At 44.1% G+C, this 22,734-nt stretch overlaps 1 protein-coding gene across 1 annotated transcript in view; it reads left to right on the top strand.

Moving 5' to 3' along the window:
• LOC134222300 (uncharacterized) overlaps positions 1 to 22,734 on the top strand; it is a 52,158-nt gene that overhangs the window by 26,601 nt on the left and 2,823 nt on the right. Inside the window, exons 2-6 of the mRNA XM_062701442.1 lie at positions 278 to 403; positions 8,508 to 8,859; positions 8,919 to 10,781; positions 10,838 to 11,046; positions 11,115 to 11,340. Of these exons, the coding sequence (XP_062557426.1) occupies positions 278 to 403; positions 8,508 to 8,859; positions 8,919 to 10,781; positions 10,838 to 11,046; positions 11,115 to 11,340 (2,776 nt within the window). The remainder of the gene's footprint in view (positions 1 to 277; positions 404 to 8,507; positions 8,860 to 8,918; positions 10,782 to 10,837; positions 11,047 to 11,114; positions 11,341 to 22,734) is intronic.

The raw sequence follows: 22,734 nt of genomic DNA, 5'->3' as shown, positions 1-22,734 counted from the left end.
AAAACTAATCGGTTGAATCTCACTTTTTTAAGGTCCTTAAACGCCCCTGGGGCAAAACGACCTTTTGATGGTTTAGCGATGTTTCAGAGCAATTTTCAAGAATGTTTTCGGCCGAAAGGGTCGTCTTGCCCTGAGGGTTCGTATTACCCCCACTTTTCCCCTACAAGCTTAATTCCTATCATAAACATCATAGATGATTTTTCCTTTTAGTTTGTTCGCTTTAACTTCTCCATACCGTACTAACTTTGTCTATTCTTCTCATTGTTTCTCTTTCTAGATTTCCGTCTGTGATGACTACAGCTTACCGATAGACTTTGTCAAAAAGAGACCGTCCAGTTTCGATCCCTGCCTAGCCGAGCGTTTGCCAGACAATTGGGCATCACCCAGTCCTCAATCGGAGCACGTAAGTACTGCAATGCGAAGCGCGAGAAAATTTCAAAGTTCGCGCCCCAAGCGAGGTGGTGAAACGTTGCCTTAATTAATGCAGAAGGAAAATAGGCGAAGCAAATTCGCCATCGAAGCTTTTAAAACTCTCTCTGCGTTAGTTACTTACGAGTGGAGGATGTCTGTTGCCTAGCTTCATCGTCATCGTCATCATCAAGGATGGATGGGAGGTCGATTTTTTTCTAGGGGACTACCATTTCAACTGCGTTTTAATCATAAGCACTCGACTTTTCCACCGTTTGTTGCTGTTCGAAATGATTTTCCTTACTGGAGGCTGTGGAACATACATAGAGGGCAGCTTAGCACACCGCCGAACGCAAAAACGATGAACAGCCTCCAGTGAAAGCAATCAGAGTACCTTACAAGAGAATCGTCCCTCTTTCTCTGCGTCGCCTGAGCTCCCAATGGATGTTGGAAATAGCGCCTGTGGTGCGAATAATTACTTTTTAAATGGACAAAAAATTGAACTACCATAATTTAATTCAATTAGAGTTTAATTAAAACGCAAATAAATTGCACTTCTCGGCTGACACATTGACTGGAGGGACTGTATACTGGAAATTGGAGGACATGTCCTTAGATGTGGAACATGAATAATTGTACAAATAAGTAGAATTTTTTTTCCTGATTCGTAAATGTATAATTTCCTAACTATATGAAGCAAATTGCACTTGAAGAGGGAATTGATTCCATCACTGTTTTTGTTTGTACAAAAGTGCCAATGTATTGTGACACAAATCGGCAACATCGGCAAACCATCGATTCGAGTTACATTCGCACATTAAAGAGTTTCCCTCTTGTGTATCGAAATCAGAACAAACTCTCCTGTCGCTATCTATAATCTCCCTGGAGCATCCATCATCGATCGATCAGCGAACCCTTCGGATTTAATGCACTGATTAAACTCCACGACCAAAAAGTATGAATCAACCGTTGCTTCATGCGACGACATACCCAACTCTGTGGAGCACACGCGAAGCAACGGTAATAACGATGAGATCATGACACGTGGTGGTACTTTCCATGGAAAGTCACACACGCAGGAGTTTCGTTCGGCAGATGCTCCCTACTGATGCATGCAGTTTACAGCATTATTGCCCGGCAGCCGACGGGGCTGTGCGTGCGATAGCGCGAAAATTGATGGATCCTTGGGGGCTTTACCTCGCGTGTTTTACCTCCTCTCGGATTCGTTTTTTCTGTCACCTGCAAAGCTTTCCAGGACTCCCCTCGTACGGGGAGAATTCACGGGGATTCTTTTTCAGCAGATGACATCTTTAGCAAACCACCGAGGACTGTAATTTATGACACTTTTAATTTATGGCGATGCGACGTCTGTTTCAATAGAAAAATTATCCCTGAACTGGAGAACGCTTAAATTGAATCAAAGAAATGTATGAACGATGAAGAGGGGGATGAACGCAAAATTGAATATATTCTATCCGAAGGTTAATTCGATTGGGTTCATGAATATTTTGACACCGATTCCCCAAAAAACGTGCCTCAGTGGGATGTGACGATTCTTTTCGGGAATTGCATGCCTTCCAGGTTCAAAGTTGAGCAATTGAATTAGATTTTTATCGAAATTTACATAATTTCAAATCGATTAACATATCCCCCGCTGCGAACAATCCTCTAGTGGGTATTATTTTCGTACGAAAATTGAACTGGTCCTGGAAGATGGTTCGTTGTCAACAAACTGAAGTCGAATCACGGAAATGGTTATAATAAACGAGAAACAAACTAATTATGGAGTTTTCCTATTTTCTCACCTACAAAGGGCGGCGAATGTCGTTTAGTGCTGCCACCACGGCCGGGTGCCGCGGTGTGAGAAAATTGCACGAAAGGGATGAACGTAGTTGGATGAGCTCGTTTTGTCTGGGCTTGGAAAAATGTCATTACCGCTGTCGGAAATGGTTGACTCCGTGTAGACGCAGTCCAAAATCTGGCGATAATGCGAACTAATGACAACGGAACAGACTCATAACCATAAAAGGCGTAGTTTACGACCGTTGTCGGGTGGATCGAATTACGTGCAGAAGTTTTTTGTTTTGTGGTAGTGTTATGGAATTCAAGTCAAACAACTAAACATTTTGCCGGCTAAAAAAACTCACACTTACGGTGTTCGGGTCATGTTGACCCGGATTTCACTTAGCAATACTTAAGGCATTTCTCAGCCAAACTCACATGTTTATATACCATATTGATCATTGTCAATATGACAATACCACAGCTCATACATTTTCCGAAACTGACCTCAGATTGAAAATATTAACTATGGGAAACATGTAAAAGTTAATAGTGAATAGTTTTTGCATATGATTTCTTTAAATGCATTTCAATCACTTTTCAATTCGTATATCTATGGATATATGTAAATTAATTTTTTAAACGCATCTTTTAAGTTTTCAAGAATCTCTGCATGTAAATAATAATGAAAATAAATCAAAATTTTTAGGCAAACGTTTATTTTTACCTAAATCCCAAAAATTTTACGCAGTTACTACTTCAGCAGAAATTGTGGATTTAGCCATTCCTCGTGCTTTTCAAATAACCATGTAATATGGAACCATTTTAATTCTAAAATCTGCGTATAAAAATTTGCTCGTGAAGCAACCCCAATGTATTTTATAATTATTTAGCAGGGATTTATCATATTGATCCGCCATTTCAACATTGATATTCTTGACGGTTACTATAATGCTACTGTACGAAGAAATTCATTGAATAAATAATCTACCAGCTATTCAAACACATTTTTCCAAATGGAAGAGATTTTTAAGTATTTCAGACATACTCTTTTTATCAATGGTCAATGTGAATGGATTTTTGTTATTTCTACCAACGCCACTTCCAAACGCCAAATCAAACCTCCTCCAAATCAAACAAACCATAATTGTAAAAAAAGATTTTTCTCAATTTTTGTCGGCCTTTGCACTAATTGTCGCACTATTGATCCCATTATGGCCAATCCCATAAGAAAACAATGGTATTTGTCATAATATGAACCAAAATTAAGAATAGTGAACATGCATTCCTATAATGGATTAAGCAATTTTGGGTACTATCACGAATTTAGTTGCGGTTTTTGCATTTGTTCTAAAGAGCAGGAAGGGAAACCGGAGTGGCCTGTGCTGCACATAAAATTCTTCTCCATTCAGCTCGGTCCATGGCTGCACTTCGCCAACCACGCAGTCTGCTGAGGGTCCGCAAATCGTCCTCCACTTATCGATCCACCTTGCCCGCTGTGCACCTCGCCTTCTTGTTCCCGTCGGATCGTTGTCGAGAACCATTTTCACCGGATTACTGTCCGACATTCTGGCTACGTGTCCGACCCACCGCAGTCGTCCTATTTTCGCGGTGTGAACGATGGATGGTTCTCCCAGCAGCTCATGCAACTCGTGGTTCATTCGCCTTCTCCACGTACCGTCCGCCATCTGCACCCCACCATAGATGGTACGCAGCGCTTTCCTTTCGAAAACTCCAAGTGCGCGTTGGTCCTCCACGAGCATCGTCCAGGTCTCGTGTTTGTAGAGGACTACCAGTCTAATGAGCGTTTTGTAGATAGTCAGTATGGTACCGCGGCGAACTCTATTCGATCGTCTTGCGGAGTCCAAAGTACGTACGATTTCCAGCCACTATGCGTCTTCGAATTTCTCTGCTGGTATCATTTTCTGCAGTCACCAGTGAGCCCAAGTACACAAATTCTTCTACCACTTCGATTTCGTCACCACCGCACCGATGCAAACTCGAGTTGGGTGGCTCACATTGTCTTCTCTTGAACCCCATCCTATCATGTACTTCGTCTTCAACGTGTTGATGACTAGTCCGATCCGCTTGGCTTCCCTCTTCAGTCTAATGTAGGCTTCCTCCATCTTTTCAAAGCTACGTGCCATAATATCTATGTCGTCGGCGAAGCGAAATAGCTGGACGGACTTATTGAAAATTGTACCACTCGTGTTAATCCATGCTCTTCGTATTACCCCTTCCAAAGCGATGTTGAATAGCAGACACGAAAGACCATCACCTTGCCGTAACCCTCTGCGGGTTTCGAAGGGACTCGAGAATGCCCCTGAAACTCGAGCTACGCACATCACCCGATCCATCGCCTTGATCAACCGTGTCAGTTTATCCGGCAATCCGTGTTCGTGGATTAGCTGCCATAGCTGGTTCCGATCGATTGTATCATATGTGGGCACGTTGTATTCGCGGCCTTTCTGTTGTACTTGGCGAATGGCGAACACCTGGTCCGTGGTGGAGCGTTCGCCCATAAAACCCGCCACGAACTCCCCTGCAATTGGTGCTAGTCAACGGCATAAAATTTGGGAGAGTACCTTGTAGGCGGCGTGCAGCAATGTGATTGTGCCGTAGTTGCTACAATCCAGCTTATCGACCTTTTTGTAGATGGGACACACGACACCTTCCATCCACTCCTGTGGCAAAACTTCCTCCTCCCAAATCTTGGTAATGACCCAGTGCAGTACTCTAGCCAGTGCCTCACCACCGTATTTAAATAGCTCTCCTGGTAGTTGGTCAACCCCAGGGGCTTTGTTGTTCTTCAGCCGGCCAATCTCCTCCTGGATTTCCTGGATATCAGGAACCGATAAAATTATGTCCTGCGCGCGTTCTCCCAGGTCCATCGCCATACCGCCATCCTCGTCTGCCACATCGCCATTCAGGTGTTCTTCGTAGTGCTGCCGCCACCTTTGGATCACCTTACGCTCGTTCGTAAGAAAGTTCCCGTTTATGTCCTTACACATATCAGACTGTGGCCCTTACGTGAACGGTTTAACTTCTCATAGAAATTTCGTGTGTTATTAGCGCGGTACAGTTGCTCCGTCTCTTCACGATCTCGATCTTCCTGCTGGCGCTTTTTCCTCCGGAAAATCGAGTTTTGTCTGTTTCGCGTCCGTTTATATCGTGCCTCGTTGGTCCTCGTGCGGTATTGCAGCAATCTCGCCCATGCTGCATTCTTCTCTTCCACTAACTGCTCACATTCGCCGTCATACCAGTCGTTTCTCTGATCCGGGGGAACCGTGCCAAGTGCAGCGGTTGCGGTGCTACTAATGGCGGATCGAATATCTCTCCAGCCATCTTCAAGAGACGCTGCGCCTAGCTGCTCTTCCGTTGGAAGTGCCACTTCCAGCTGCTGCGCGTATTCTTGGGCTAGTCTACCGTCTTGTAGCCATCCAATGTTAAGCGGCGTCCGACTTCGATGCGTGTTGTACACCGTCAAGAGTTTTGAGCGCAGGCATACTGCAACAAGGTAGTGGTCGGATTACGGTTGTTTAGAACGTGGTCGATTTGGTTTTCCGTTTCTTGGTTAGGTGATCTCCATGTGGCCTTGTGGATATTTTTAAGGGGAAAGAAGATGCTTCGGACTACCATTCCGCGGGAAGCTGTGAAGTTTATGTATCGTTGACCGTTGTCATTCGATACGGTGTGCAGACTATCCGGCTCGATGACCGGTCTATACATTTCCTTCCTTCCTACCTGTGCGTTCATGTCACCGATGACGATTTTGACGTCTGGCAAGTTATTTGTCATAACAGGACATTTGGCTGAAAATGCCGTTCGGCTGAAAAGTCTTTTGACCGAATAGATCATCTGACCAAAAATGTCTTTCGGTAAGAATTGTCATTTGGCAGAAAGAGCCATTTGGCCCAAAAATGTCCTCTCTCTAAACATTCTTTGTTAAGTGTAGCTCTGGTGAATTGACCATTTTACCAAAATGACGTTTAGCCGAATAGATAATTTGACAGAAAACGCCGTTTGTCCGAAAGAATTGTTTTGCAAAAAGGACATTTCCGGGCCAAATGACCATTCCGACCGAACGGTATTTTCGGTCGAATGATCTATTCATTTAAAAATGATTTTTTTCGGTTAAATTACCAGTTACCTGATAACAGTTACGTTCAATTCGGCCTAATGGTATTGAGTTGGATGTGTTTTGGCTTGAAGGGCAGTATGGGCAGTAGAGAAAATACGAAATTTCGTTCAAAGGTCGTTTGACAAAAAATCCTTTTCGCTGTGAATTTCATTAGGCCAAACGGATGGATATTACCGTTAAATTACCCGTTCAGTTATTGACATTTGGCCGTAAGACATGTTGGCGTAAATAATATTTTCGGCCAAATGGCTCAATTCTGTCAAACGACCATTTCGACTAAACGACCTGTAAGGGTAAACGACTTTCCCGGTCAAATGACTATTTCGGCCGTATGTCGCTTTCGGTCAATAGAATTTCTAATGGACAATACACTAGTCATTCGATAACTGCAACATGTTTTCGTTTCAGTTAGCGAATGCCGTTCGATAACTGCGACGCATTCTAGACGTCAAACGATTGTCAGACGACGTCAGATGCAATATAAGTGCACCTGATTTTGCAGTGCAATGCAGCTAGGGTGACCATATGGTATCCTAAAGGAGGACATGTCCTCCTTTTTCATTAAAAATCAGATGTCCTCCTTTTGCACAAAAATGTCCTCCTTTTTAGATATTTTAAGAAAACAGTTGCATGAATAACCTTTTCTGAAGAAATTCTAGTTTAATAATATTAAATTAATAAACAATACTACAACAGAGATCCATACTTCATTGGTTTCTAATCAGACATATTTTCATATTTTTAATTTAATGTAAATATCCTAAATAAATCAGTGATTTGCAGTAATACAGGTGTCGCAGATATCAAAACGAATCGGAATTGTAAAAAATGGATTAGGGAAAAAATGCATATTATACTTCTCACCCATCGAATTGCCCTTTGAACGCATCGCACGGTATGTTTCTTGAATATGTGACGCAAAGGGTGGTGGTTGCAGTTTATAATTGGAAAGCACTTGAGTAATGAGGGTTGGAAATGTTCCATCTGGAGATGTAATGTTAATGAAGTAGAAGAAGATGCCGTATTTGCCTCGACTTACAAAAACTACTTCCAATAAACTTTAATGTGCATAAGTCTAACAAACCATGTTAAAAACAAAAACCGATCGAAGTTTTTTAAGTCCTCCTTTTTGATCAAATGTCCTCCTTTTTCGCTACGATACGGGTGAATTGTCCTCCTTTGGGAAAATTTCATATGGTCACCCTAAATGCAGCTATCATCGACTTTGAAATCGTATTAAAGTTCAGCTGTCCGATAGCTGCAGAACTGATGTAACTATCGAATTGCAGTTAAAAGCATTGCAGTTAAATGACTTTCAGTTTTCGAAAGTTTACTGTATAAACAATTTCCCGTCCAATCCAAGAAATCCAATAATTCCAAACAATTTTTCGTTGAAATCCAACTTTTATTTTATTGAAATCTACATTTTGAACAATCCTCCGCACAGTTTTTTTTGAGTTTTGTTAGTATCAAAAAGAACAAAAGCACATGACTATCTAACTGCTCACATCGTAAACATAAACATAATTTTATTAAGACAACTCAAGAATGCTACATTTCGCCTTATTGCATTCCAATGAATGCAAAATTTATAGCCTAATGCTGCCATCGTCCATTCTGTTCTAGATAGGTTGAGGAATTTCCTTTGTACATCCTGAAACGTGTACCAGCAACGATAAATTCTAGGAGTTTGTAAATTAAATGCATCGATTACAGCGTGCGTTTGTGTCTAACATGCCTAATTGAATTTTGTGCACCCTCATACCAAGCAATTTAGCGAAAGACATACCTGGAGTCATTAAACAGCACTTGAAGCCTAACTTCTTACTAATAGGTGGCCAATTAAAACGCGTGCCACAATGGACGAATACGATGTTTTGATGATAGGGGAGAAACGTTGAGCATCTCTCCAAAGCTATTGAATCCTCACGCCACTCACAAATAATTACCGTTTCAGTGAATGCTGAAGTCCTATTTTGATTGAAATTGCTCGTTTTGGGATGGGTTCAGCAGTTGAGTTGATTTCAAAATTACACTGAAAGGGTTCAGATATCATATAAACAGCAACAGGCATCCTTCACCATTAAAAATCTGGCAATTTAAAATTGATGCGAAATGGTGAAATCAGACTGCATCAATTAGTAGAAATTTTATTCTGCATTCTTTCCACTTTTAGGTTTCGTTTCTAGAACCATTAATTCTACAACAACCCTTGTCAGCAGTTCCGACCAACAGTTTGGGACCGGTATCAGTCGGTGTTGCCACTGGCGTCGGTGTATTGGGGACTGGTACCCTTGAGCAAAAACATCAGCACCAACCGCAGCTACAACCCTCAACGAATCTACCACCATCCTTTTTGGCGGCAGTTACCGAGAATGCTGCGCATACAATAGCAATTAAAACTGTTGAGGAGATTTTCGACACACGGCGAAGCTACAAACGAAGCACCGGGCGATCGAAACAACGGCAACCAAGAAGACCGAATAGCACCTGTGAGGTCAAATACATCAACGAGAATTTCAGTTCTGGTGAGATCGTTTCATTTTTCATTGGGTATTTTATTTTCAAGTATGCTTCAAAGTTTCAGGATCATCTGCACCTATAACATCTGAAGATGAAGATAACGACGAAGAAGAGGACGAGTTGAACAAAATTCCTGAACTCAACTCTCCCGACAGTATCTCTGAAGATTTAGTGAATCCACTTCCGACACGCCAGAGTCCCATCAAAACAACCGGCCCAGACACTGCGAAACGAAATCCGTCTCCCTATTATTACTCGGACTTACTCAAAAACAAAACTCAACAAGAACAACAGGTTGGCAACGAACTACCCCAACCTGTGCCAACTGAAACCAGACGAGCCAACAGCAGAGCTTCATCAACAGGAACCCGTCAAAAAGAACCCAATCCCAAATACAGGAAAAGCAGCAGTCTAGACACTCCGGCAGCAGAGAAGGAGGTCTGTCTTCCAAAGCGCTACTCGATAACAGAGGAAGGAGTGCGGATCATCCGCTGCGAATCGCCATCGACCACCACATCGGACGATTCAGACTGCTCTGAATGTCGAAAAAGAAGAGATTGGCATGCGCAAGCGTTGGCCATAGTGCGTACGAACTGTAACCTTCCATCGTCGGTAGACCCTTCAATGCCACCGCATCGAATGCTTGGACCATCAGCAGTCTGTGCCTGTGCCACACCCGCGTTCGGCGAGGACAACGATGAGCTCTTCCGCCCCCGAAGCATATTCTACGTTCACCAGCCGGGTGCGCATGACTGTGCGGATTGTACTCTGAGCGATAACTCCGCAATCGTGAATGAAGATATGACGAGCATACGAACCAGGCAAATCTACGAGACGGCATTTGATTCCAAGATCACTCGATCGGACGACGACTTGGATGAGGTAGATCGAGTGACCAACCAGTCGGTATTGCTGCAGTTGAGTAAGAGCAACAACAGCAGCACCAGCAATATGGTATCCAGCCAAAATAAAGAGAACCGGGACCGTAGCAAACGCGGTGAAACCAAGCGGTCCAAAAGTTCTTTGAAAGCGCCTTCATCAACACAAATCCAAACAACTGCGGAGATAGAAAATCACGCAGATGCTAATCTTTCCCAAGATCTGGAGAAGCTTCAGATCGATAAACAACTAGACAATATAACCAATGCGAATTCAACGTCTTCCTCTCAACTTCCACTGCGCGGATACACGCCTTCTCCCCCTTCAACTGCTCCACTTCCCATGAAATTCCCCGGAAAACATGAGCGCTTCTTCATCAACAGCATCAAAAGTGCACCGAATCTCCCTTCTTCCAATGCAGCGCAGCACCCGCGGTTGAAAGACCTTCGTCTGGATATCCAGGCGATACGAAACAGTGAAGTTCCTCCTTCCGGCAGTTGTGATGGTAGCATTAACGATTCCTCCTACAATAGTCCTAAGAACAGTGAAAGGCCTCGATCAACGATGTGTTTAGAGCCGGAAAGGGTTCTCGAGCTGAAGCGCAGCCATCGGAGTCATAAGCAACGGGGTAGGAACTTTTCCTCAACCGAAAGCATGGCCACTTCCAGCAGTGGTGGCAGCATGGAATCTCTTAAATCCAGCACGAGTGAGGGAAACCGCAGCACATCCAGTTCAGATTCACGCCACTCGTCGTCGCTTAGCTCACACAGCTCCGATTCGGGGCCATCAGTTGCCTTTCCGCTGCGAGCACCCGTTGTCGTACACAACAAGTTGAACATTCTCAGTCCAATTTCGGACAAATCTTCGCAGGAACCGGGCTCGGAGACATCGGACATCAACAGGAACAATTCGCAGAAGCAGTCTCCAGTTGATGCGATAACTACCGGGACAATATCCAAGAGGGACAATGAGGAAAACGAGGCTGTGAAATTGATCGTGCCTAAGCCTAGGCGACCGGTACCGAACAAGGCTCTTCTGCTGATCACAGGTAAGAGTTTCATTTTAATGTGGGGGGTAATACTTTCTCATGATCAAACTTTTCAGGTCCAGAAATTCAAGGATCCGACAGTGGAATATCGCTCCACTCGCGAGAAGATGTGAAATCTCGCACGAATTTTCTCAATCTTGGTATCCAGCGAGCATCCCTGGGGTTGGAAAAGTCGGACCAGGGAAAATCGGCACCAACCCAAGATTTCAGCGATCTTCCATTCGATATGCCAAAGCTGAGGCGGCGACGAGCCCACATGCAGCAGGTTCGACGAACTATTTCAAGTTTATATTAACAAGTCTGACTCTAAATGCAACCCGTTTCAATTTGTAGGAGCCCTGCACATCCGGAAGCGTAACATCGGTGGACGTCGGCGATCTTCCTTTCGATATGCCAAAATTGCGAAGGCGACTGCGACTGTCCCAAAATCCGAATCAAATAGCCATTCCCTCCACATCCGGCATTCTTCTGCAAACCAGCACGGAATCCAGTGGCCTATCGCAAGCTTCTTCCAGTCTATCGATGAGGGATTCCGACAATAAAGCAGCAATCGCTGGAGGTACGTACCCATCACAAATCATACGGAATGACGCGAAACAAACGGCTGTTCGTCGTCAATACAGTTCATTAAAATTTTATGGCCGTATCACGTTGCGGTTTTTGTTAACATTTCAATCAGAAGTAACCAAGCGATGAGAAAAAGGGTTGCATGTTCGTTTACCAGGGAAACACATCCCGCTTTTAATAATTAATGTCTCACTCTCGGTAATGCCACAATGCAGACGAACGATGGGCGATCGGTGATTGAGTCATGTAACATGCGCGCTAATGGATGTTCCGATAGCCGCACCTTCTAAGCTCCGTTCAAGCGGCAGAGGGTGGCGAGGGGAGATTTGATCTAATGGCCATTTCATCTGTATCAGGTGGTATGATTTATATGCGTAAAATGTTGATGAATTATGTATCGAACTGTATCAGTTAGCACATCCGATGGTCACATATGGGGCAAATGCATTACGCATTCAGAGAAGGAATTAATCTCGTTGCTTTTTGCAAAACCGACGGCAATGATACAACAATGCAATGAAACGGTACGTGGAAAACCACCCCCACCCCACGACTGTGTGCTAGCGAAAGACAAAGCCATGCGTGCAAACAAAAGAGGGTGACTTCGAGGTTCGCTGGCCATATGGCGGCGGGCGGTGAACCTGAGAATGGGTCGTCACATCAATGCAGTGTGCCAGTGCAACCTCTGAATGCTAGATTTGGAGATGATGGGTGTGGGCGTAAAAACCACATGCAGACGTCACTGTTGCAAATTTGTGTTTTGGTAGCATTGTGTGCTGAGTGTACCAAAGAGCTTAGTCTGAAGTTTTTCTGGAGAAGCAGTAAGAAGTGGCCTATGAGTTACTCCCGCGTTTGATGGTTCATTTATCAAGCGTTTTTAGTTGAATATCGTTACATCCACAGATAAAAAATATGTTGTGAATTTAAATGTATGTAAAAAAGAAGAGGTCGGAATAATGAAACTACAGTTGAGAACTATTTAAATCGGTTTATCAAACTAGTTTACAAAGCCATCCAATAAAGTGGATCGCGAATGTTTTCACATCACGGCTTCCGACAGTCTCTAGCAGTTGTTGTTCTCCTCGGACTTTTTCCTTCGTCGTCGAGTTTCCGAATTTCACATACCGGTCATTTGGTGGAATGTTGATTCTGTCTGACTCCAAACTGGGTTCTCCGGAACGGGATCGATGTATCCCATGAGATTTCCTTTCAACGGCTCACGACGAGTGTTTAAGTGCTTCCGATTCGGTTGCCATCTGCTGTAATTCGAATTTCTCCTCTTCGAACCGCTATTGCATCATCGTATAGTGAGTAGTTCATCAAGAACTTCATACTCGTTCGTTCACATCTTTACTCCCAGCATTAATTGGAACGGCGTCGTTTATATCGCTCATTGCCAACAGGGCAAAAACAACAAATGCCTCGGCGTCCTACTCGCTCTGTAATAAATAAAAAAATGGCTCGGAGTCCTCTCGCTCCGGAATAAACAAAAAATGCTTCGGAGTCCAGTTAGCCTTGCGAGCAAAAACGTACGATTGCTAATCCGGAGATTGCGAGATCGATTCTCTGTCCGGTACATTATGTTTTTGGGTTGGAAACATTCTTGACTCCCTAAGCATTGTATATCCATTGTACTTTCCACACAAGATACCCACTCATGCAATGGCGGGCATAGAAAAGCTTTCAAATAATAACTGATGAAATGAATACTAAGTTAAATGTACAATGTTCTGAAAACTTAGATGTGAATATTTTCATTATGTGGAATATTATGATTTGAAAAATGTATTGGAGGTAACTACTTTCCTTCGATGGGACTTGAACCAACGATCCTCAGTACTGAAGGTCGTGGGTTCGAGTTCCATGGAAGGAAAGTAGTTACCTCCAATACATTTTTCATTTTTTTTTTATTTTTATTTATGTGTACATTTTTCAAATCATAATCTTCCACATAATGTACATATTCACATCTGAGTGTTCAGAACATTGTAAATTAATGTCCAAGTCGGGCGGCCTAATACTCGGAAAATAGGCAATTAACTCTGGAAGTTCTTCCTGAAATTCCACCAGAAGTTCCTCCAAGAATTCCTTCAGGAGTTCCTTCAGAAAATCTTTCCTAAATTCCTTCAAGATTTTTTTCGGATACTCCTCCAGGATTTCATTCGAATGTTCCTAAAGGAATTCCTTCGGAAGTTCTGCCAGGAGTTCCTACAGAAGTTTCTGCAGGAATTCCTCCAAGAATTCCTCGAAGAATTCCTTTAGAAGTTCCTTGAGAAATGCATTCGGAAAGGCCTTCAAAAATTCCTTCGAAAGTTCCTCCAAGCATTCCTCCGCAAATTCCTCCAGAAATTCCCCCGGAAGTTCCTCCAGGAATACGTCCGGAAGTTACTCCAGGAATTTGAAGTTCCTCCAGCAATTCCTTCGGAGATTGCTCCAGGAAAACGTCCGGAAGTTCCTCCAGGAATTCGAAGTTCCTCCAACAATTCCTTTAGGAATTCCCCCGGAAGTTCTTTCAGGAATTGCTTCGGAAACTTCTCCAGAAATTCATTCTGAAGTTAGCATAGCATAGCATAGCATATGTGATTGTACAAATCGTGGGTGGCTATACAATGCTCAATTGAACAATTTTCTGTATATTGTCACAAATTGGTACTTGGGATTAGTACCTTTTCCTATACAGTAGCAGTTGTATACCTGGCCACGTCCTTACAATCACGGAAGGAAGGGAAGGAATGTTAGTTCAACATCTACTAGTGAAGATGCAGGGAACCCATACTACCTTCATAGATGTCCCGGGAAGGAAAATTTGTGTTAGTGGGTAAGGTGAATTATAGGGAGCTCTATTCGACAATATAGAGCGTTTGTCAATAACAGTAATAAAATATATTTATGTTTTAAATTACTTACGAACCGTCCAAAGGAGGACAAAGTAACCTGGATTTTACAAATGTTTCGCTGGATTTTACAAAATTTCGACAAATCGCGCGATCGTTCTACCGTCCGAAACAAGAGCCAACACGCACTGAACTGATTAACTTTATTACCGGCCGCGCAATGCAAAACACAAAATTTCGGCAAATCGCCAACTCGCACTGCCCCAGAAATTCATTCTGAAGTTCCTCCATAAATTCCTTCGGAAGAAGTCCTGGAGAAATTCTTGAGGAGCTTCCGGAGGAATTCCTGGAGGATTTTTTAAATACTGTGTTCAGTTGCCAATATAAGCAAAATCCCATTATAAATTAGGTTGATTATTATTTTATTTTTTATTATTTATTCAGACTAAGGCCGAAGTGGCCTGTGCGGTATGTAAGAGTCTTCTCCATTCGGCTCGGTCCATAGCAACACGTCGCCAGCCACGCAGTCTACGGAGGGTCCGCAAGTTATCTTCCACCTGATCGATCCACCTTGCCCGCTGCGCACCTCGCCTTCTTGTGCCCGTCGGATCGTTGTCGAGAACCATTTTCACCGGGTTATTGTCCGACATTCTGGCTACGTGCCCGGCCCACCGCAGTCGTCCGATTTTCGCGGTGTGAACGATGGATGGTTCTCCCAACAGCTGATGCAACTCGTGGTTCATTCGCCTCCTCCATGTACCGTCCGCCATCTGCACCCCACCATAGATGGTACGCAGCACTTTCCTTTCGAAAACTCCAAGTGCGCGTTGGTCCTCCACGAGCATCGTCCAGGTCTCGTGTCCGTAGAGGACTACCGGTCTAATGAGCGTTTTGCAGACTGTCAGTTTGGTATGGCGGCGAACTCTATTCGATTTCCAGCCACTATGCGTCTCCGAATTTCTCTGCTGGTGTCATTTTCGGCAGTCACCAGTGAGCCCAAGTACACAAATTCTTCTACCACCTCGATTTCGTCACCACCGATGCAAACTCGCAGTGGGTGGCTCACATTGTCGTCTCTTGAACCTCTTCCTATCATGTACTTTGTCTTCGACGTGTTGATGACTAGTCCGATCCGCTTAGCTTCCCTCTTCAGTCTGATGTAGGCTTCCTCCATCTTCTCGCTTTGATCAACCGTGTCAGTTTATCCGGAAAACCGTGTTCGTGCATTAGCTGCCATAGCTGGTCCCGATCGATTTGATCATATACGGCTTTGAAGTCGATGAATAGATGATGTGTGGGCACGTTGTATTCGCGGCATTTCTGCAGTACTTGGCGAATGGCGAACACCTGGTCCGTGGTGGAGTGTTCGCCCATAAAACCCGCCTGGTACTGCCCCACGAACTCCCTTGCAGTTGGTGCTAGTCGACGGCATAAACTTTGGGAGAGTACCTTGTAGGCGGCGTTCAGCAATGTGATTGCGCGGTAGTTGCTACGATCCAGCTTATCGCCCTTTTTGTAGATGGGACACACGACACCTTCCATCCACTCCTGTGGCAAAACTTCCTCCTCCCAAATCTTGGTAATGACCCAGTGCAGCGCTCTAGCCAGTGCCTCACCACCGTGTTTAAATAGCTCTCCTGGTAGTTGGTCAACCCCAGGGGCTTTGTTGTTCTTCAGCCGGCAAATCTCCTCCTGGATTTCCTGGAGATCCGGAGCCGGTAAAATTATGCCCTGCGCGCGTTCTCCCAGGTCCATCACCATACCGCCATCTTCGTCTGCCACATCGCCATTCAGGTGTTGTTCGTAGTGCTGCCGCCACTTTTGGATCACCTCACGCTCGTTCGTAAGAAGGTTCCCGTTTATGTTCCCGTTCAGTGGCGTAGCCACGGGGGTGGTTTTGGGCATAAAACCCCCCCCAGAGACAACATTTTTGGAAGAAATTTTTTTTTTCGAAAAAAAAAATGTTCAGAAAACCCCCTCCACACCAATTTTCTGGCTACGCCACTGTTCCCGTTTATTCGTGTGTTATTAGCGCGGTACAGTTGCTCCGTCTCTTCACGGTCTCGATCTTCCTGCTGGCGCTTTTTCCTCCGGAAAATCGAGTTTTGTCTGTTCCGCGCCTGTTTATATCGTGCCTCGTTCGCCCTCGTGCGGTGTTGCAGCAATCTCGCCCATGCTGCATTCTTCTCTTCCACTAACTGCTCACATTCGCCGTCATACCAGTCATTTCTCTGATCCAGGGGCACCGTGCCAAGTGCAGCGGTTGCGGTGCTACCAATGGCGGATCGAATATCTCTCCAGCCATCTTCAAGAGACGCTGCGCCTAGCTGCTCTTCCGTTGGAAGTGCCACTTCCAGCTGCTGCGCGTATTCTTGGGCTAGTCTACCGTCTTGTAGCCGCCCAATGTTTGGTCATGAAAACCTCTTATAGAGCATGATAAATCTTAAAATGTTACTTGGGTGAGCAGATGAAATGCCTTACATCAGCGACAACCCGAATGAGGTCAGACAAAACTCTGACCCTATTTGAAAATACATTGCATCCCTGGGCGCCAAACAGATTTTTGTGATTCAGACAGACAAAACAGGCAGCATATGTTTTCTTCATCGGCCAGGATGTCAACCCACGCCAGCCTGTCCTGTCTGCAGCAACGCCCGACTCCCACTTACAGAGATACAAACCGTAGACGGGACTCGTACTTTACTCCTCTGATTCTTCCCGTTCCTTAGCCTTTGATTATATACGCTTCTCAATCTCCAGTCGAGTTATATCTGGAATCCATTCTATTCACTGAGTGCGCAGCTCATCCAAGTTGATCTCGCCGGTTTCGATAAAAGTATTCTTCGCCGCCCACTTCTATTCTACGCTACCACCTTCCAGAACATCAACTACCTGGGTTCCATATTCTTCAACTAACGATCTCTTCACAGCTGGATCTTCTGGTTGGTCTATGATGAAAGGACACCCGAGTGAATTCTCCCGCCGCTGAATTCTGGAATAGCGTGATCGGATCTTGCCAATTAAAAGATGACAGTCAAACGCGATGTCATCGCTGCGTTTATTACGGACTCAAGAAGGCACCGTCTCTATTTTTAGGTGATCCATTTCCAGAGAAGCCAAATACTAGTCCAGACAACTAAAAGCGGCTCTAGAGAAGTTGTTGGCTGCAGACGGGAGTAGGAAAGTCGCAACAACCGGCGATAATTGCCTCCTCTACGATAACGACGATGTCTGATTGGAGCAAGGACAAATCCGTGGATGTCAGAGAAAGACGCGACATGTCAGTCACTCACCGATCCAACTGATCAGCTGAAACGTTGGCTCGACCACTTAGAACATCTTCTTCGAGTTTTGACGACTTATCCTAATTCAGATATAGAGAAAGGTTGACAATTCTCCGACGGCAGCAGGCAAGATTCCGCCCGGATGATCATGTGAGAACCACACTGTCATGTTTTACATCATCCTGGAGCAGGTCAATAAATTTCAAGAATCTCTCCATTTGGTACTGATTAAGGGGCGTCTTTAGAAGCAATGGAGGCCTAGACAAAATCCAGAGTCCAGCACAATATAAACCTAAGTGAGGCAAGGCTTCTCTTTCCGCAGATAATAAGACGCCAATAAGTGTCTGCAGCAACCACCCGCAGATGGTCTCCGCTCGGAACGCCACTTTTTGTAACAAAGTTTACATGTTCAGAAAGTTTCATTCAAATCTGAGAGGGTGCTGCCAGCCGCAAATACGAGTTGGCGAGAAATCCCTCAACTGACTCATTCATCGTTTTTTGCACTTTGCCCCGTAACCGCTTGGACAACAGATCATCATATCCATATTAATTGTTATCTCTTTCATACCTCTATAGAGTATACTCCACATGTCGAATCTTTCATTCATTAACAACGCCTGTCGCAATAATCATTACCTTCGCCGATCTATCATCTTGTGTGTTTTTGTACAGACGGTTTTTAAAATAAAAAGCTTGAAGCTAGCGATATTCTGAGAAGGGATGTTAAACTTTGTTTTCATTGACTTCCTTACACTAGAGACTTGCACTTGGTAGAACATTTTTCTTCTAAATAATCAAAGGGTCATGTATGGATCTTGTATGTAGTGGAACTGCTCGTTAATTTCCTCCGGTGTTGCCGGGTGTCGCAGGTAGTCCATGTGTCGTCGACGCATCTTTGGAACTGACCCCAGTCGACTCGATGGTAATTACCGTGGAGCCCACTTCCGCCACCACCGGATAGTGATCCGAGCTGAGCTCCTGGTACACGATCGGCTGCGAGATGTGATCGTTCATGTATGTTTATGTACAAGTCTATATGTAATGTTAGGACCGGACTCCGGACCGACTCAGCCGAGTGAGAGAATCCGGGCTCAGGATCGTGAAGTGGCCTTCCTCCATGTCGTTGCTCCAGTGGTGACTCCTACCCCTACGGCCTCGATGATCTTGAGCTGCAGATTTGGCAGCAGACGACAATTGACATTGTTCCTTAGTGCGATAGCCACACCTCACATATGTACACTCACCTCGGGCTTCAGGTGCGTTTCCGTGACGAAGGCCACGTTTCGTCGAGTAAACCAGCCAGCTCAATGATTTGGCTCTTAAGTGAGCAAGCGTCAGTCTAAGACGAATTAAGTACTCTCCATTTAATTCCACCAGGTAAAATGGAGAGTACTTAATTCGTCTTAGACGGTTGAATACATTCCACTAAAAGAGCTTTATATATATATATATATATATTTTTTTTTTCTGAGCAAGCGTTCCATTTGACGAGACCCACCCTAGCAGTCATTTTTAATGACGAACATATCCAGGATGAAGATTGTGTTTTGCATACGCGTAGTCGCGTAGCCAGTTGCGTGAAAATCGGAACTAGCTGCCGATGTGTAGAGCGGTGGGTCGCCCTCGGCCGGAAGGGGCTCATTGTTCTGATGACGGAATCCAGGGGGAGGAAATGGGGGCCTTTCCCTAGTAGCACAGTTCAGATCGATTTGGTTGCAGCAACTCCAGTGTGACTGAGTTTGGTCGCATATGAATCACAGTGACTGATATGTGACAAGTGTACTACTCGGGTTCGCTGGTGGATGGAGCGTGTGGTGTGGGAGTTTGAATCGATGCTGTAGCGGCTGGGGCCGCCAGTCGTTTGTAAGGTTGCAAAAGTGGAAGTATTGGTATCGCTCGTCGGGGAGGCGGGATGGCCGGAAAGTTCGCCTCGTCGATTACTGGAACACGATTCCTTTTCGGGAGAGTCTTGAATGAAGCTTTCCGTCGGGACTTCAGGAACCCAGCGCGTTGAGGGCAACCTTTCGTGGTGGCCCTATGTTTTTCGCCACAGTTAGCGCAGTTGGGATCCGCGACCTCCATCTTGTCGCCCTGCTTGGTGAAGTGGAGATCGCCGCACGTGTTGCAACGTGTGGTCATATGGCAAATCCAGGTGCCATGACCAAAATTGTATAGCAGTTGGTGCGCTGCGTAACATCACGATGCAGAGTCCTATACCGCTCCCAGCCAACGACAGTGTAGTTTATTATTCAAATTAGCTTCATGTCCTTGAACGTGGTGGAGCCGTTCTCCAAATGGACCAGGTAAAGCTGGTCTCGGTACTTTCTTGCCCTGTCGTGGCGAGCGATTTTGTGGACGGCAACAGGTTTGAGGCCACAACCCTCCAGTTCAGCGATGAGCTCCTTCCCCCCTGTCGTATAGCCCACGGAACGAAGCTTTAAGCGGGGAGGTCATGAGTAAAACACCTATATTTGTGGACCCCGAGGAACTCTACGATGGATCGGTGATGGTCCTTGTTGGCCGGCATCACCTTCACGCCCACAATGGCGGAAGCCCGGACAAATCCTCAAACATTTTTTTGGTTCGTTTCGTGAAACACTTATTTTTTAAATTTCACACACATATTAAATGAACTGATTCCAAAATTTGATGATTGTAGCTTGTAAATTTAATTTTTGTTGGCTTGTTGAAGCTAATGCTGTAAAGCATCTCCCGAACAAATTTGTATGGAAAAAGAAAATTTGACTAAAGTTTTTTCGGGAGCAATTCGAAACGATCTGGTATCATGTATTGAAACCTATTTATGGGCTACTTTCCGGTGGTTAGTGTGGTGATTTGCTCCTATTTACTCCAAAGCTGGAAACTGACTGCTTCATTGTAGAATGAGGACGCTGTTAATGCTTCAGACCTTGAGGCTTGCGCCTCCAGAAGTACTCGAGTAGCATAGTATATTAGGGTGGTTCGAAAAATCGATTTTGCTCCACAGTGCTCATCTGATTCTTTACCATGTTCTGAGTGTCCTCTGAAAATTTGAGCTCATTTGGATTAAAACTGATTTAGCACAAGCCGTAGCAAGTTTGCATGCAAATTAGTATGGGGAAATTTATTTTTTCATTATACTGTTAATGACGTTTCCCCATTAAGCGCAGGTTAAAAGAAAATCTACATAGCTAAAAGGGATACTCAACAGCTTTTACACAACGAAAACCGCATGTTGATTAATCGTCCCAATAATTAGTAATCGATTTTAAGACAGGTTGCGAATATTTAGTCATGATCGTGAAACTTCTTTGAGGGCATCACTGAAATGTGCAGTGCAACATAGTAGCCTGAATTTGTGTGTGCTATCTTTCGCGCCACGAGCAGCAATGTTGCCTGTTGATGAGTTATGCAATTAGCTCCAGAAAACCACGGTATAGATTAAATTTGATTACTAATTATTGGAACGATTAATTGAGATGCGGTTTTCAGTGAGTGAAAGCAGTAGAGTATTCCTTTTAGCTATGTAGGTTTTCTTTTAACCTGCGCTTAATGGGGAAACGTCATTAACAGTATAATGAAAAAATAAATTTCCCCATACTAATTTGCATGCAAACTTGCAACGGCTTGTGCTAAATCAGTTTTAATCCAAATGAGCTCAAATTTTCAGAGGACACTCAGAACATGGTAAAGAATCAGATGAGCACTGTGGAGCAAAATCGATTTTTTGAACCACCCTAATAGTATATATTGGATAACAATTCTAACCTCCAAATGAATTTAGCGTCCCAAAATTACTCTTTGGTGGAAGGTTCGAGAATATATTAGGTTTTGTCCGGCATTTGTATGGGGGCCCGCCACTGTGCGCCCTCGCTGCACAGCCGGAAAGTGCACTCCAGCCCTTTTGCGATTAGCTGGCGAATTTTCGAGCGCAAATGTGCTTAGGCACCTTTCCGGCGACCGAATCGGCCACCGAGTCTCCCATTACGGGTTCGGGAGAAAATAACGCCAACGCAATGAAGCGAAAACGTAAACACAGCGAACGAACGAGAAAAAACCTTTTGGAAAAAATGCACGAGCAAAAAGCACGTCCGTACGCGCTGTTGTCACAAACTGACAAGCGTACGAGAAACACGGATCTAGTTATAGGTGGGGAAAACGAATCAGTGGGCCAATAGGCCCATACCTTACATCAATCTGACGTCCGTGTTGGGGATGCATGAATGGAATTATTTATGAATTTTCTACCAGGTTTGGAAAGAAATGAAATTTTCAATAGTTTAACGATGATTTAACGATTGATAAGAAAATCTCGGAAATCCATTGAAAGATAAAGACGCTTTTAGCGTTTGAAATCTCTCCTAATTTCGGGACGGTCTCGAATTTGGAAACTTCCGTTTTTCACCCTGTATCCAAGCCTTCCTCTTAGACGTAGTTTATGTCGAAAGTTATAGTAAAAAATATGAATTTTAGAGGGTCTAACTTTGCACCCCTATAACTTTGTTCACTTCAGAGATAGAAATTTAGTGTCTTCGAGAAAGTGTTTTGGAATTGCCGTTTCTACAATGTCTCCATACAATATAAATGATCCTAACAATATATACACCCCTTTGAGTCAATTTTTCTTACTTCTCAAATAAGGCCCTCTAAAAATAAAAGCACACTACAAGAGACATCAAAAGTCTCCAATCCATAGTTTTGTCGGTAATGCCAATGTCCCATTTATTTATGTCGAATTCGTTTTTAAACCTGGGTCAGTGCCAATCCGAACCCCGAATAAAAAAAAACATTTTCAGTTCCATCTGACATTTGGATATGTTGGTGTGCGTAGCATCGTGTTAGTTTTGATTCGAAGCATATGATCCAGGACATCCAGTGCGTTGGCCTTGACTGATTATGATAAATAAAAATGTTGTGCGTGAACTGATTTTTGCGGAGAGTGGAATTTACTTTTGGGCGGATATGAGTATTTAATTATATTCAATAATCCCGTGTACATTTTGATACCAAGAATTCCGTATAGAATTCATGTAAAGAAGATTTTCTATTCTACAAAATTTCCTATCTAATAAATCCTATTGAAATTCCAATAAGTATTCCTGCTAAAGTTTTTTTTTCGGAAAACACTCAGAAGCATATAATAAAAATTCCCCAGGTCGGCCAAATGGCCCTTTTCTGCCAAATGACCCATTCGGCCATGCGACCCTTTCGACCAAATGACCATTTCGGCCTAACGACCCTTTCGGCCAAACCACCCTTTCGGCAAAACGACCCTTTCTGTCAAACGAC

This window comes from Armigeres subalbatus, chromosome 3 (genome assembly GCF_024139115.2).
Source record: "Armigeres subalbatus isolate Guangzhou_Male chromosome 3, GZ_Asu_2, whole genome shotgun sequence".
In the NCBI taxonomy this organism is placed as follows: domain Eukaryota; kingdom Metazoa; phylum Arthropoda; class Insecta; order Diptera; family Culicidae; genus Armigeres; species Armigeres subalbatus.
Note: the sequence above shows the minus strand (reverse complement) of the source record. Positions and strands in the feature narration are given on the sequence as shown.